Source organism: Malus sylvestris, chromosome 3 (assembly GCF_916048215.2).
Source record: "Malus sylvestris chromosome 3, drMalSylv7.2, whole genome shotgun sequence".
Taxonomy (NCBI): domain Eukaryota; kingdom Viridiplantae; phylum Streptophyta; class Magnoliopsida; order Rosales; family Rosaceae; genus Malus; species Malus sylvestris.
The window spans coordinates 6,244,919-6,259,263 of NC_062262.1; the positions used below are offsets into that span (position 1 = coordinate 6,244,919).

The following is a 14,345-nucleotide window of genomic DNA, read 5'->3' on the forward strand; positions in this document are numbered from 1 at the left end:
GCAATGGAATAAAAAAAAATTACTTTTCATAAGCATGCATCACTTTTGGATATGTTGGAGTTTCTCGAAAGGATGAGTTGGTTAATTAAACTAGAATAGGTTTGGTGGTTTGCATCCAATGCGTTATTAGTTAGTACGTAAGAGAAAAAACAAAAACGAAAGGACCAGAAAACTAAACACGTCAAAAGACATGGGTTTCTTTACCTTCGGCCCTCCTAAATTTAGACCCATACCCCCTTCTTGAGTTGTTTATAATATGATCTCCATTCATCCATTGCTTAAACCAAACGAATAATTTATAATCACTTTAGCTTCAATTTAAGAAACATACACCTTGAGCAATGGAGTCCTCAATTGGATATGTAACTTTCATTGCATCCTTGCTCTTATGTCTCTCATCGTTTCCAACACCATTTGCAAATGCACGAGCGTTTCCATTAATTAGAAGTGTTTGCAAGCAAACCCAAGACCAATTTGGCTACAACTACAAGCAATGCATAAAATCTCTTTGGAAAGATATTCCAACTCGATCAGCATCTAATCTCAAAGATCTTGACACAGCCATTCTTAAATTAGCACTAACAAATGCACAACAAAGCAAAGCTTTCTTTGTCAATGCACTCAACACCACTGGCAACAATATTGTTAAGGGCTCCGGAGCAGTAAAACAATGTGCAGATTCATATGATTTTGCGGTAGACGGTTTCGCTTTCTCAGTACAAGGGATCAAAGATAATGACAAATCTGTATCCCAAATACTCACACAAGTACAAGATGAAATTGTTCGTTGCCAAAAGGCATTGACCTCTACTGAAATTGAACTTCCTTATTTAGTATCTTCAACAAACTTTTTGACCATGTTATATAAGGATATTGCATTCCTCATTACTTCCCAGTTATTCCATATCTAGAAAAGATACGTGAACAATGTATTAAATTAAGTACGCATTACTTAATTACTAAATAATATACATATAATTAATGTATGTTTAATTTGTAAAAGAAAAGAAAAGAATGAACAATTAATGTAAGAAAACAAAAAATTGTTTTAATATTGAATCCTTCTATGTTGTTATTTTGGTTGTCCATACATACTACACATATACCCAGATATACTACACGTTGAATTCTTAATAACACAATTTGCTATGCATCTTTAATCTTGACAGCATCAGTGGAAACTTTCAAACTATAATTCTTTGTTGATTATTCAAATTTGAAAAGATGAAGAAAAGAACGCATGGCAATGTGCATATATAACCATAATAGCATTTAAAATGACCGCACAACATGGAGTCACATTGATACAGATACAATTACACTTTTGAGTTTTCAGGTTTGGATTTTCTTTTTCTCCACTTTTCTACTGCTTTCAGTTTTCAATGAGTTTTGGGTATACAATCACACAAAGAAAAAGCCAATTGGCAAGAAAGAGATCTAAAGATTGGTCCGTTGAGCACCCTTCCGTTGATAGGATACACGGGTCAAAAGGAAGACTTGATTTCAGAGACGAAGTTGGTTCGCTCATTGAATTGTTGTGGTACTGTGGGAATCTTGACCTCCATCTCCGTCCGTGCAAGAAAGAGACATAAATTGTTGAGGCAGGTGGGAATTTCAACAACTCAAAGAAAAGGACCGCGCACCACCACACCACTTCCAACTCAAGGTCCGATGCTAATATGCTGACTTCCTAGAAGCGAAGGGTAGTACTTTCTGCCATTGGAAAACTGGTGGGTGCATTCCAGCAAATCGTATTCCACTTTTAGAGACTAGTAAAACCTTAATATCGATCACATCCGCTGTTGTAAAAACAAATTGATAACTTTCAATCTGGGCTTTGACTCCGATTGTGGAATACATTAGGTTTCTATAAGCCATCATTACATTTTGGTACAAAATTAAAAGTTAAGAGCTAGTTTGATAACCAATTCGTTTTAAGTTTTTTATTTTTTTTTAATTATATAGATTGATGAAAAATATGTGATCTGAAGATGTATGAAGATAGGCGAAGGATATATGGTGAATCTTCTAAAAAGAAGTCTAGACAGCTAGCCAGCACCACGATTAATTACTCAACGGTTAGAAAATCAAGTATGGCATCTACGTGGGTCTAGGCAGAATAAGTGTTTGTTTGTTTGTTTTTTTTTCTTAATTAACTTTGAGTCTTGACTCACCCTTTCCCAGACAAAAAAAGGAAACCAAGAATGCGATGTGGTCATCTCTCTTTGCTAGGGGTGGGCACTTAGAACCGAAAACCGAAATCGAAACACGAACCATATCGAACCGCACCGAATGGTTTGGTTTTGCGGTTTTGGAACGGTTTCGGTTTTGAAACCGAACCGCAACATAGAAAACGGTTTGGTTTCGGTTTTGGCTTTTGAAAACCGCACCTCAAATATTAAACAACATTTAATTAAATGTCCATATTAAAATTCTTTTAATTGGTTGTTTGTTAGAATCCATGCACTTAGTATGGACTCAACCACACTAGAATATCATCATTCATCACTTTCTTTCGTTCATTAACTTGAAGGACATTTGTCATTTTATACCATCACACACACACACACATATATGTACAAGGGTGGACTGATGTTGTTATCAAGAGTCGAACAATGATCTAATGAAGTCCACTCATTTGAAGCATGATATCACATATTCTAGTATGAAAGTTTCGCTCACGTTTAATGAATTCAAAGTTATTCAACTTGTATTATGTTATACCTTGTACGGGACACGCTTTTGTTGCACAAACATGTTTTAACATCACAACTGCATGCAACATACTAATTGTTTATATAACAAATGTCTTTTTCCTATTGCTACTGGGAAATGCTTATTAATATGTTAAATTGCAAATTATACATTTTTTTCTTAAAAACCAAACCGAAACCGTTTGAAACCGCACTGAACCGAACAGCAAAAAATTTCGGTTTCACTCAAAACTGCACCGAACCAAACCGTGCCCACCCCTACTCTTTGCGATAGTTCTTAGATGTTTTCAATAAATTGTAGTAGTTTATATAATTTATTTTTATTTTTATTTTTCATTTTAAGTTTCCCCATTACAATTATAATTTTTACTTATTTATTTTTTTAAATATATATATATGCACTTATTTGTATGTCATATAATAAATTTAATTAAGATAAAAAATAAACCTTAGGCCACTAGTTAGAACCCTACCCGCCGCTCGATAACGACCTAGCGATATTTAAAACATTGGTGTGAACGGAATATGTTTGGAAATCAAACACAAAATTTCTTGATTATGCTCCCTCAATTGATTATCAGAATGCCCTTTTGATTATTCCTTCGAATGGTGTAAGGCCCAAGTTTGGATGTTATAATCCAGAACCCTTAGGTTCCATAAACTTTCCGGAGGCCGGATGAGGCGCTGGAGTTCCAGGTTAGGGGTCCATGTCCCCACGTTCATAGGCCGCCTATCGTAACCTCGCTTTATAGGGCTCGATCCTCCTAAACTGCTAACCGAACACGACGAAATGGGCTAAAAGAAACTCCTCTAATACTATCCATTTGAATTTTTTTAGATTCTTCTAACATCATATATATTGATAAGTAAATATGGATGTAAATGAATCTATAAAAAAAATAAATGAAATGACTTAAATTAAAGGAATTTTAACGAAAAGCTCTCGGTACTGTTTACTTTAACGAAAAACCACATTTTTACACTAAAAAGTCAATCCTGGTACTATTCATTTTACCCTTTATTTTGTCCTTATCGTTAAAACTCGAAGTTTTTATATCATTTTCATTAGTTTTCCTTTAAATTAATCCTTGCGATGTAATGAAAAAATCCTTTTGATAAGCATGCATCACTTTTGGTTATGTTGGAGTTTCTAGAAATGAGGGGTTGGTTAATTAAACTAGAATAGGTTAGGTGATTTGCATCCAGTGTGTTATCAGTTAGTACGTTAAAGAAAAAACAAAAACTAAAGGACCAGAAAACTAGTCATGTCAAAAGAAATGGGTTTCTTTATCTTCTGCACTCCTAAATTTAGACCCATACCCGCTCCTTGAGCTGTTTATAAATATGATCTCCGTTCATCCATACCATAAATCAAACAAATATTTGAAATCACTTCATCAATTTAAGAAACATACACCTTGAGAAATGGACTCCTCAATCGGATATGCAACTTTCATTGCATCATTGCTCTTATGTCTTTCATCGTCTCCAACACCATTTGCAAATGCAAGAGCGTCTCCATTAATTAGAAGCGTTTGCAAGCAAACCCAAGACCAATTCGGCTACAACTACAAGCAATGCGTTAAATCTCTTTGGAAAGATATTCCAACTCGATCAGCATCTAATCTCAAAGATCTTGACACAGCCATTCTTAAATTAGCACTAACAAATGCACAACAAAGCAAAGCTTTCTTTGTCAATGCGCTCAACACCACCGGCAACAATATTGTTAAGGGCTCCGGAGCAGTAAAACAATGTGCAGATTCATATGATTTTGCAGTAGACGGTTTAGCTTTCTCAATACGTGGGATCAAAGATAATGACAAATCTGTCTCCCAAATACTCACACAAGTACAAGACGAAATTGTTCGTTGCGGAAAAGCATTGACCTCTACCGAAATTGAACTTCCTTATTTAGTATCTTCGTCAAACTTTTTGACCATGTTATATAGGGATGTTGCATTCCTCATTACTTCCCAGTTATTCCATATCTAGAAAAGATACGTGAACAATGTATTAAATTTAGTACGCATTACTTGAATACTAAATCATATACATATGATTACTCTATATTTAATTTGTAAAAGAAAAGAAAATGAAAAATTACTGTATGAAAACAAAAAGTTGTTTTAATATTGAATCCTTATGTGTTGCTCTTTTTGGTTGTCCATATAACACGTATACCCAAATATACTACACGTTGAATTCTTAAGAACACAATTTGCTATGCATCTCTAATCTTCACAGCATCAGTGGAAACTTTCAAACTATAATTCTTTTATTGATTATTCAAATTTGAATAGATGAAGAAAATAACGCTTGGCAATGTGCATATATAACCATGATAGCATTTCCGATGACCGCACAACACGGAGTCACATTGATATTGATACAATTACACTTTTGAGTTTTGAGGTTTGGATTTTCTTTTTCTTCACTTTTCTACTGCTTATAGTTTTCAATGAGTTTTGGTTACACAATCTTACCAAAAAAAGTCGATCGTCAAGAAAGAGTTCTAAAGTTTGGTCACGTCGAGCACCCTTCCGTTGATAGGAAAGTGAAGACTTGAGTTCAGAGACGAAGTTGGCTCGCTCATTGAATTGTCGCGGTGTTGTGGAATCTCGACCTCCATCTCTATTTGTGCAAGAAAGAAACAGAATCTGTTGAGGCGGGTGGGAATTTCAACAATTCAAAGAAAAAACCGCATTCCACCACACTACTTCCAACTCAAGGTCTGGTGCCAATATGCTGACCCTCCTAGAAGCGAAGGGCAGTAATTTTCACCATGGGTGCAATCCAGCAAATCGTATTCCTCTTTAAGAGACTAGTAAAACCTATATATCGATGACATCCGTTGTAGCAAAAATAAGTTTCAATTATATCTTATTTCTTTTATGGCTAACTCATGACATCATGAATTTGACGGGTGGTATTGGAAAATATAAAGAAAAGTATTTTAGAGAATTGATTTGATATGATTTAATTTTATTTGGTCTAGGTTTCCTTGTCTTGTGGACAATGATTGTTTTGATTTATTTCCTAGTATTCCTCTTTTGTAATCTTATAAATACCTCGTTATGAACAAGGATAAAATATTGAAGTTGTATTCGAGAATTATGAGATTGTAGAGAACTCCAAAGTTATCTTAAATCCTTTATTTTCAACTTAGTATCAAAAAAGAGTTTGATTATGGGCTTTGATGGTTGATGGGCTGGCGTTGTACAAACGGATTGGCATTGACCATGAGTCAAATTACAACAGTTTTTTACCCGTTCCCAATTTTGTCATGTTCTGGTTTGAGCGATGGAGGCTTGAAAAAATGTCCTGAAATGAAGGATCTTACAGGAACCAAGAGCCAAGCAAAAAAAAGTTTGCTAAATTTGGAAAAACCCCTAAATCCAGAGCTGCAGAGAAACACACACACAAAGCAAAGTTTGTGTGAGATACGTTCATTCTGTTATAAATCAAACAACTGAATTGCTAGCTGAGAGTAAAACTAATGTAACAAATGGCCAAACGAAATAGACCTAAGGAATATGAAAGGGCGCAGCAGTAATTTACAGATTAGGTGTCTGTGCTTCGTTTTGAGTCCATGATATATTGTCGAAAAGAATGCGGCGTCCTAGTTTAAACTCACTGGTTTGCTATGATATATTGATGTATTTTAGGGCCGTTTGGGCTTCTAAAACTACATTTTAAATTCTGTAATAAAAATCGGATCTTTCTATTTAAGTATGATTAATGTTGTTCTTATTCCCAAAACCCTTGAGCCTTTCCGAGGCAGTTTATAAGTTTATTTAAGTCATTTGGCTCCCAATGTAATGCATCAACTTAGAAAAAATCCAGACAACCTTTCGGTTTTATCCCAATCTCTAGCGGATTCCACAAACCTTTGTTCTTCAAGATTTACATTTGTAATCCTTCTATACTCGTGCTGCATCAAAAACTGTTTAGCTGATTCGAAATAAAATGGAAGCCATATATAGAATTGTGTTATTTGGGGTTTTCCTCTACTTGTTTTCAAGGGCCGTTGATGTGAAAATTAAGGAGAGTGATTTCTACACACTACATATGCCCTTGTATTTCTGATCTTTGGATTAAATAAATGAAAGGAGAATCAAGGGACCATAAATAAACAAGGATTGCAGAAGAAGAAAGCGTTTGCGGAAATATTTTCCCAAGATATTAATGCTTCCCAAATGGATATGATACTTGCTAGAGAGTTGATTAAAGATACTATGTTCTTCTGTATAAACCTTCAACTAACTTTAGGAACGTTTGGTTCTCATAAAAAGCTTTAGAAAATAGCAGATGAGCAAAACCAGAATATGGGAAAGTGTGCATAAAACTTTAACGGGGGTGTTAAAGTTTTACACTGCAATCTGTTTGCAATAACTCGAGTTAGCATCCTTTTTTATCCAACTAATATCGCTAAACTACTTAATACTCTTTAGTTTCATAAACAAATAAATTGGATCCAAGATGGATACCAAACAACCGTTCCTTCAGTTTAGATTCCTGAGGGCTTTGTCATAGGATATGAACCCCATGAACCAGAATTCATGACCATCCCTTGTGACAATCTGTATATATTTTTCTGAAGGGTTCCAACTGTTTGCTGAAGGATTTACTGTTCTTAACTGATCAAGCGGCACCACCACCTACGTGAGATTAACTAACTTGTTAGACGAATGACAAACTTAAGAATTCGAATTTTATGTCCACTAGAATACCTAACTTGTAATGCATGAGAGTTGGATTTTCTGGGCACAAATAGTAAGAGAAATCGCTGCAGAAGGCTATTCGTTTATCGGAGATGTACAACATCCCAATCACAGGTCCATGAGAAGTTGATAGATAGCAAGCATATGAATGTAAGAGCTTTTCTCCTGTCATTCTTTCAAATGTCTGCTGAAACACTTTTTCTTCTCCTCCGGCAGTAAGCACCTTTGTTCCGGTATTTAGCCTTGCCATCATTGCGTCTGTGAAACTCAGGCACGTTCTCACTGTCATGAGAAAATTCCAAAATTTGTTTGACATAGGCTACTCGTTTGTTGTACAAAATGAAGATCGATTATGATCAATCAATTCAAAATTTCTGTAGGCTCTACCAAGAAAGAAAACTTAACAAATTGGCATTTTTCTTCTATTAAACTTGATAGCAAGGGAGAAATTAACATAGGAATTCATTTAGAGAGAAACTCACGGTGGTTCCAGACATTTTCCGCCTTGGCCTCTGCTCTTCTGGTGGCAACTTCAACCCTTTTACCGCACTGGCACAATGCCTCAACCATATTAGCCATCGGACCAGCAGCAGAAAGTAATAAAAATTAAAAATAAAAACGATCATCCGAACTTATCTGTGGTTGCAAATTTCTGCCTTCTTCTTCTTGGACGAAAATGCACTTGCAAAATAATTAACACCTTAGGTCAAGGTCAAGAGCCTCACGCGCCCATGATGAATAGGGGGGAGGGGGGGCTTTGGCCGAAGAACCTCCGAGGCCAAAGTTATAATTTGATAGAGAAAATGTTTAGAGAATTTTTGGAGAATAATGAACTTAGGTTTTTGGGAGAAATGGGAACTATTTATAGGGGTGTGGCCGGCCTCTATTTGGAGTAAAGGGGTCCGACCACTTATGGTGGTTCCGGTGTAGCTCGAGGGTAATTTTATCATTTTCACCCAAAAGTACACATGTCGCCTACATAATTTTCTTGATTATTTTTTACTCCACAAATGCCCCCACACCTATTGGGCTGCTCGCAGGAAAGGGCAACATGTGTAGAGATCTCCAACTTTGATGCAGATTCTCACTTGGATTGTAATTATATTCTTCTAGGAAAGGGAAATAAATCGCCTCCAAAGCCTATTTAAGCCTACCTTAAGTAGAGGATTAAATCAACTTCGGAGGGCAGTTATTTATCCCTACAAGAAAGAGAGAAAACTAGAGGATATTTGTTCCCCCTCCCCTAGCACTCTTGTTTGCTTGCCCGTGCAAAGAATTATCTTCTGTTGATTTCTTTGTCTTCTCCGCGTCGTATCGATGTAAGAAAAACTTAATTCTCCTTGTCTTCTTCTTGGGTGGTGCTGCCACGGGGTAGCTGTCTAGATGGTGTGGCATGTCGACTGACAGAGGCCAGGAGTTGGCTTGGCATGGACCAAAGAGGTGGTATGGCAGGAGCTATTGTTTATGCTGCTCGGCTTGACTAAAGCCAAAGACTGGATCGGCATAGGCCGAGGAAGTGGCGTGCTATGGGTCATGGTTTGAGCTATTTGCCAAAAATGAGGAAACTGCTTGCGTTTGATTTCTCAACTGTAGTAGATGAAGCAGTCAAGGATGAAGCTGCCAAGATCAAAGCTGCAAAAGATGAAGTGTCAGATGAGCGAACTGTTAAGTGCAAAGTGGCTACTGCCCCCTCACCATTTGCTGCCTATTTGGTCTTCAAACAATCAGTCTTTTGAGTTATGTGGCTTTCTCGCATTGGAGAGCTTACCAGATGGGTGTCGGGGAATTAGTTTACCCTCTCGCACTGGAGAGCTTACCGATATGGGTGTCGGGGAATTGGTTTACCCTCTCGCACCGAAGAGCTTACCAATATGGGTGTCGGGGAATTGGTTTACCCTATCGCTGGAGAGCAATTAGTTTATCCTCTAGCACTGGAGAGTATACCCAGATGGGTGTCGGGGGATTAGTTTACCCTCTCACACTGGAGAGCAATTAGTTTATCCTCTCGCACTGGAGAGCAAACCCATATAGGGGTTTGAGCAGTTGTTGTAGAAAGCAGTTAAGCCAGGCTTATGAATAACTTCTTGAAAGAAATGGATCAACTGTGCAAGAAGGTAGAAATTGCATAATAAACTAGATAATCCTTGGCTTGCGAGGTTTTGTTCGTCGAGTTGCTTGAGATTTCGAACTTATTTGGAAAAGCCCTAATGGGGCTCAGCGGGTGATGGAGATTTCCCCTGCTTGTGTAGGCCGTGTCGTTAACCTGTCAAGATACTTGTCGCACCGACCTTTATTTGTCAGCTTCTCAAGGTACTGCTTCTACTTTTAGTAGTCGTTGGTAGTGTGGCCTGGTCCTTGATGGAATGTGCAATACTTTGTCTGATCTAGCCTAGTAAGATCGCTCTTCATAGGTGATGGCAGTTCAAACCAAGGTTCGTTCTTGAGCTTACGAAGAATTTGGCCAATTGTAACAGTGAACTTGGAGAATGTTTCGGGCGCTGAGTCTTCTCTGGTTGGGGGATGCTTCTTTTCTGACTTGTTTTTGTTAGACTGCTTGGCCTCGTCCCATAGTGCGTGCTTCTTCGCCAAAGCATACGAAGCTACCAGGGTCAGTTCTTTTCCTATGATCAATTTTTCAAAAAAAAAGGTGTTCGGTGGGAAGCCCATTTCGGAATGCTGTCTTTGCTATGTCGTGGCTACAGAGCATGTGGCATGTCACTAGCAAGTGAGCGGGCTGTTTGCAGGCTACCGGTTGAACTTGAGCTGGATTGAGTGACTACTTCTCTCAATCCACCATGCTACCTACTCCGATGTGAGGTGGAGAATGCTCCTTGCGAGCCTAGTTGTGAATGAACACTTCGCTAAGGTTATCCATGTTGATAATCAGAGTGTAGCCTTAACCATGAACGTATGCTAGTCTGTAGGCTTAATCGGGAGTGCACGCTCATTCGCCTACTAAGATGAGAGCATACGCTATCTTGAGGATCCAAACGGGAGAGTAAACTACTAGAATGCTTGGATCGTGGCTGGTTGATGGGCCATTTGCTGGGACGCTACTGGAGAGGTTCGTCGTCTGCCCTTGTCATGCTTCGGGACACCTCATCTAGAGCACGTTGCATCTCGGTACATTGTAAGAGCTGATTCACCAAGGTTGTCTGCTATGCGAGGGCGCTTGTCAACTCTATAACTTGCCGTGACAAGTGTGGTTCGTCATTTGGGTTGGAATACCTTGGACGGTATGCATCTCCTTGAGTGGCGGAAGTGTAATGGACTCCAGGCGCAAGATTTAAGTTAGGAAATGTCAAATCTACGGAGCAATGGGGTGAAAATGTCCCCGGTTCAATCATCAGTCCAAAAATCTGAATCAGTGATTGTTGAACCGGTCTTGGACCGGTCGGGATTGCCAAGTGAGCCACGGGAGCGGGTTGGACCGCGGAAGTGAGCAATGCCATATGCAGAGCACGTGGGCGGGGTGCGATGCTGGGAACGCATTGGATTTGGGCCGAGGGAATGGTCAGCCCAACTCGGGCCTGCAATGCGTCTTGGGCATGCGCTGTTTGGGTAGTGGTTTGGGCCTACTCGTGCTGGGTTGGCTTGGCTGCCCTGCAGCGTGGGCTGTAGATTGGGACGCCTATTAGGCTTCTTGCACAGCTGCTGCCAGCGTCTAAGCTTGGGCTTGGTCTTGGGTTTGGGCTGCTGTAGTGGCAGCGCATAAGACCATGGTTTGCTGCCATGAAGCTGGCCCACTCCCCACTGCCACGGTGGTCCCCGTGGCTACCATGGTGGTGGTGCTCCATGGTGGCAAAATTGCTCCTCTTGCCACCGCGTTGAGCTTTGTGGATCGTCGTGGTGGGGCTACATCGCAATCTCCATCACTTGATCCGGATCTTTGAACGTAGGAAGTTTCCTTCGTTGTGGTTTCCAAATTTCTTGTCATTGTACTTTTCTTTTAAGTTTATTCAACAAAAAATTTACATGAAAAAATTCTAGGAATAAGAACGTACGAAAAATCTACGAATGAACAAAAAATGAGAAACCTTGAATGCGAGAGTCTTCTTCACGCGTGTGAATCAAACTATCAATGAAAGCACCAATTTATGGTTGCAAATTTCCGTCTTCTTCTTCTTGGACGAAAATGCACATGCAAAACAATTAACACCTTAGGTCAAGGCCAACAGCCTCATGTGGCCACGATGAATGGAAGGCCTTTGGCAGAAGAACCCTCGATGCCAACATTAGAATTTGAGAAAGAAAGTGTTTAAATAATTTTTGGAGATGAATGAACTTAGGTTTTTGGGAGAAATGAGAGTTATTTATAGGGGTGTGGTCGGCCCCTATTTGGAGAAAAGGGGACCGGCCAGTTATGGTGGTTTTTGGATGTAATTGCAAGATATTATGTCAAAATAATATCTTGCAATCAATTAGGAAATTAATTTAGGTAATTAATCCTAATTTGAATGAATAATTGAGGGTTACCTTGGGGGGAGGATTTGACGATGATGGATGAAATAGATTTTGAATAAATACCTATTTTGATCACTTTTGACCTTGATTGAGTCGTGATTGTACGTTGCTTGTTCTTGGAAGTTCCGGTGTAGCTCGAGGGTAATTTTGTCCTTTTCACCCAAAAGTACACATGTTGCCTCCATAATTTTCTTGATTATTTTTTACTCCACATTATCTGCGTGAGTCTTAATGAAATGACGTAAAAAAAAAATTTATTCGCATATATCAAACTATAATTGAAAAACGTAAGAAGTCAAGTAGCACTAAAATTTAAAATTTGGTACTTTTATAAGCATGGATAAAACTAGAGCACAAAAGTTTCCCACAAGAAATTTCTTTATCAGTTAAATTAAGGCTAACTAATGATCATTATTATAATCGAAGGATTGATTGTTAAGAGAACAACGGAAACACTAACGCTTGGTAGAAGAATTCGATGTCACCAGAACAGGCGAATAATGGACAGTAACTGCAAGTGCTGCAAGACCGTCTTGAACTGCAAGTGCGTTTGCAAAGAGTGGCTTTCTATAATTTCTGACCCTCAATTTGCTCGTCTCCATCTTCCGAGATCACCCATTGGGATCTTGATGAAGGAATGGCACCTTGATAATGATTGGATAGCGAGAAAACTTGATTTTGCCCAGATAGTAGAAGGTGCTGGTTCTGATTTTGGGGTCGAGAAAACGACTTTAACTCCTAATAATAGCCTGCCCAATTTTCGGTTCGAGTTGATAAACTCATGTAACGGTTTACTTTGTTTGTATGGACTGGAGACTGATGGCCTGTATGTGTGCAACCCTGTGTTGGGTTGGGTGAGTGCATCACAATTCCACCTAATAGTAATGGTAGGCAGCGGTGCGGGTTTATTGCACTTGGTTACAGCATTGGGACCAATGATTACAAGGTGTTGCAAACAACCTCATCTAACAACAAATTCTATGGTGAGCGTGAGGCTGAGATATACACCCTTGGCACAGGAGTTTGGAGAAGCATTGGAAGTGTTCCTCAAACTACAAACGAAGCAATTCATTTACCGTTTGACGCTTTTCTGCACGGAGCTCAGCATTGGGCTCCATATGACTTGTCAGAGTTTTCTATATATTCTTTCAATTTTGAAAGAGAAAAATTTCGATTGCTACCCCCGCCTACACTCTCACCCGGGCTGTTAGAAGCAATGCATAAGTGGTATTCAGAGTACTTACACTTGGGACAGTTAGGAGGTTGTCTCCTTCTATGTGTGCATGATAAACTGTCAACGAAATTAGAGTTCTGGGTTATGAAGGATTATGGGGTCCAACAGTCTTGGACTAAAATTCTTGTCATTGAAAACTTGTCGACACTATGTTTTGGGTACATGCCAATTAAGTTTTTGAGTAATGGAGAAACACTAATAGCGTACGAGGACAGACAAGGCAACGGCATTAGCAGACGGCTTGTTGATTGTTTGCCTGGGCTGTGTCTGGAGTTTCAGAGGGACGACTATTCTTATGATAAGGGTCTATATATTATTAAGACCTTCAGATGCCAATGAATGGTTAGGAAAAGGTTATGAAGACATTCAGATGCCGTCGCACTTAAAAGCAATAAATAATATGCCAACTTTTGTCTAGTAAACCATATTGTTGGATATTGTTTCATATATACTTTTCCGTTTTCGCTTATGATAGACACACTTAAATTTGTTATAGCAAATATAAATTTGTTGAGATTCTTCAGAAGTCTATATATTATTTTTATCGAGAAGTAAATATGAATGTAGATGAATTTGTAAAAAGAGCAAATGAAATGGCCAATAGTTAGGACCCTAACGGCCGCTCGATAATGGTCTGGTGATGTTTAAAGCATTGGTGTGAAAGGAATATTTCTGGAAATCAAACACAAAATGTCTTGATTATAATCCCTCGGCTGACTTCCGAATCATCCTTGTGATTATTCCTTCGAACGGTGTAAGGCCCAGGTTTGAATGTTATAACCCACAACCCTTAGGTTGAATAAACATTTCGGAGGTCGAACAAGGCGCTGGACTTCCGGGTCAGGGATCCATGTCCCCATGCCCCTAGGCCGCCTATCACAACCGTGCTTAATAAGGCTTGAGCCTCCCAAATTGCTAAACGAACACAACGAAATGGGCTAAAAGATACTCCTCTAACACTGTCAATTTGAATTTTTTAGATTCTTCTAAAATGATATATATTGATAAGTAAATATGGATGTAGACGAATTTGTCAAAAAACAAATGAAATGGCTAAATTAATCATTGCAATGGAATAAAAAAAAATACTTTACATAAGCATGCATCACTTTTGGATATATTGGAGTTTCTAGAAATGATGAGTTGGTTAATTAAACTAGAATAGGTTTGGTGGTTTGCATCCAATGTGTTATTAGTTAGTACGTAAGA

The 14,345-nt window shown here is 38.6% G+C and overlaps 3 protein-coding genes across 3 annotated transcripts; 2 read left to right on the forward strand and 1 right to left on the reverse strand.

Moving 5' to 3' along the window:
• The first annotated feature begins 341 nt into the window (after window positions 1-341).
• On the forward strand, window positions 342-911 carry LOC126615999 (uncharacterized). Its single transcript, XM_050283955.1, has one exon. It carries the CDS (start codon window positions 342-344, stop codon window positions 909-911), a length of 570 nt encoding a protein of 189 aa, XP_050139912.1.
• Window positions 912-4,139: 3,228 nt separating this feature from the next.
• LOC126615997 (uncharacterized) lies at window positions 4,140-4,709 on the forward strand. Its single transcript, XM_050283953.1, has one exon. The coding sequence runs from the start codon at window positions 4,140-4,142 to the stop codon at window positions 4,707-4,709; it is 570 nt and encodes a 189-aa protein (XP_050139910.1).
• A 2,510-nt stretch (window positions 4,710-7,219) lies between these two features.
• On the reverse strand, window positions 7,220-13,996 carry LOC126615494 (GLABRA2 expression modulator-like). The gene is made up of 6 exons (XM_050283308.1): window positions 13,942-13,996; window positions 13,367-13,442; window positions 12,363-12,409; window positions 7,921-8,022; window positions 7,440-7,720; window positions 7,220-7,375 (listed from the first exon to the last, which is right to left on the reverse strand). The coding sequence occupies exons 1-6, from the start codon at window positions 13,994-13,996 to the stop codon at window positions 7,220-7,222; spliced, it is 717 nt and encodes a 238-aa protein (XP_050139265.1).
• Window positions 13,997-14,345: the final 349 nt, after the last annotated feature.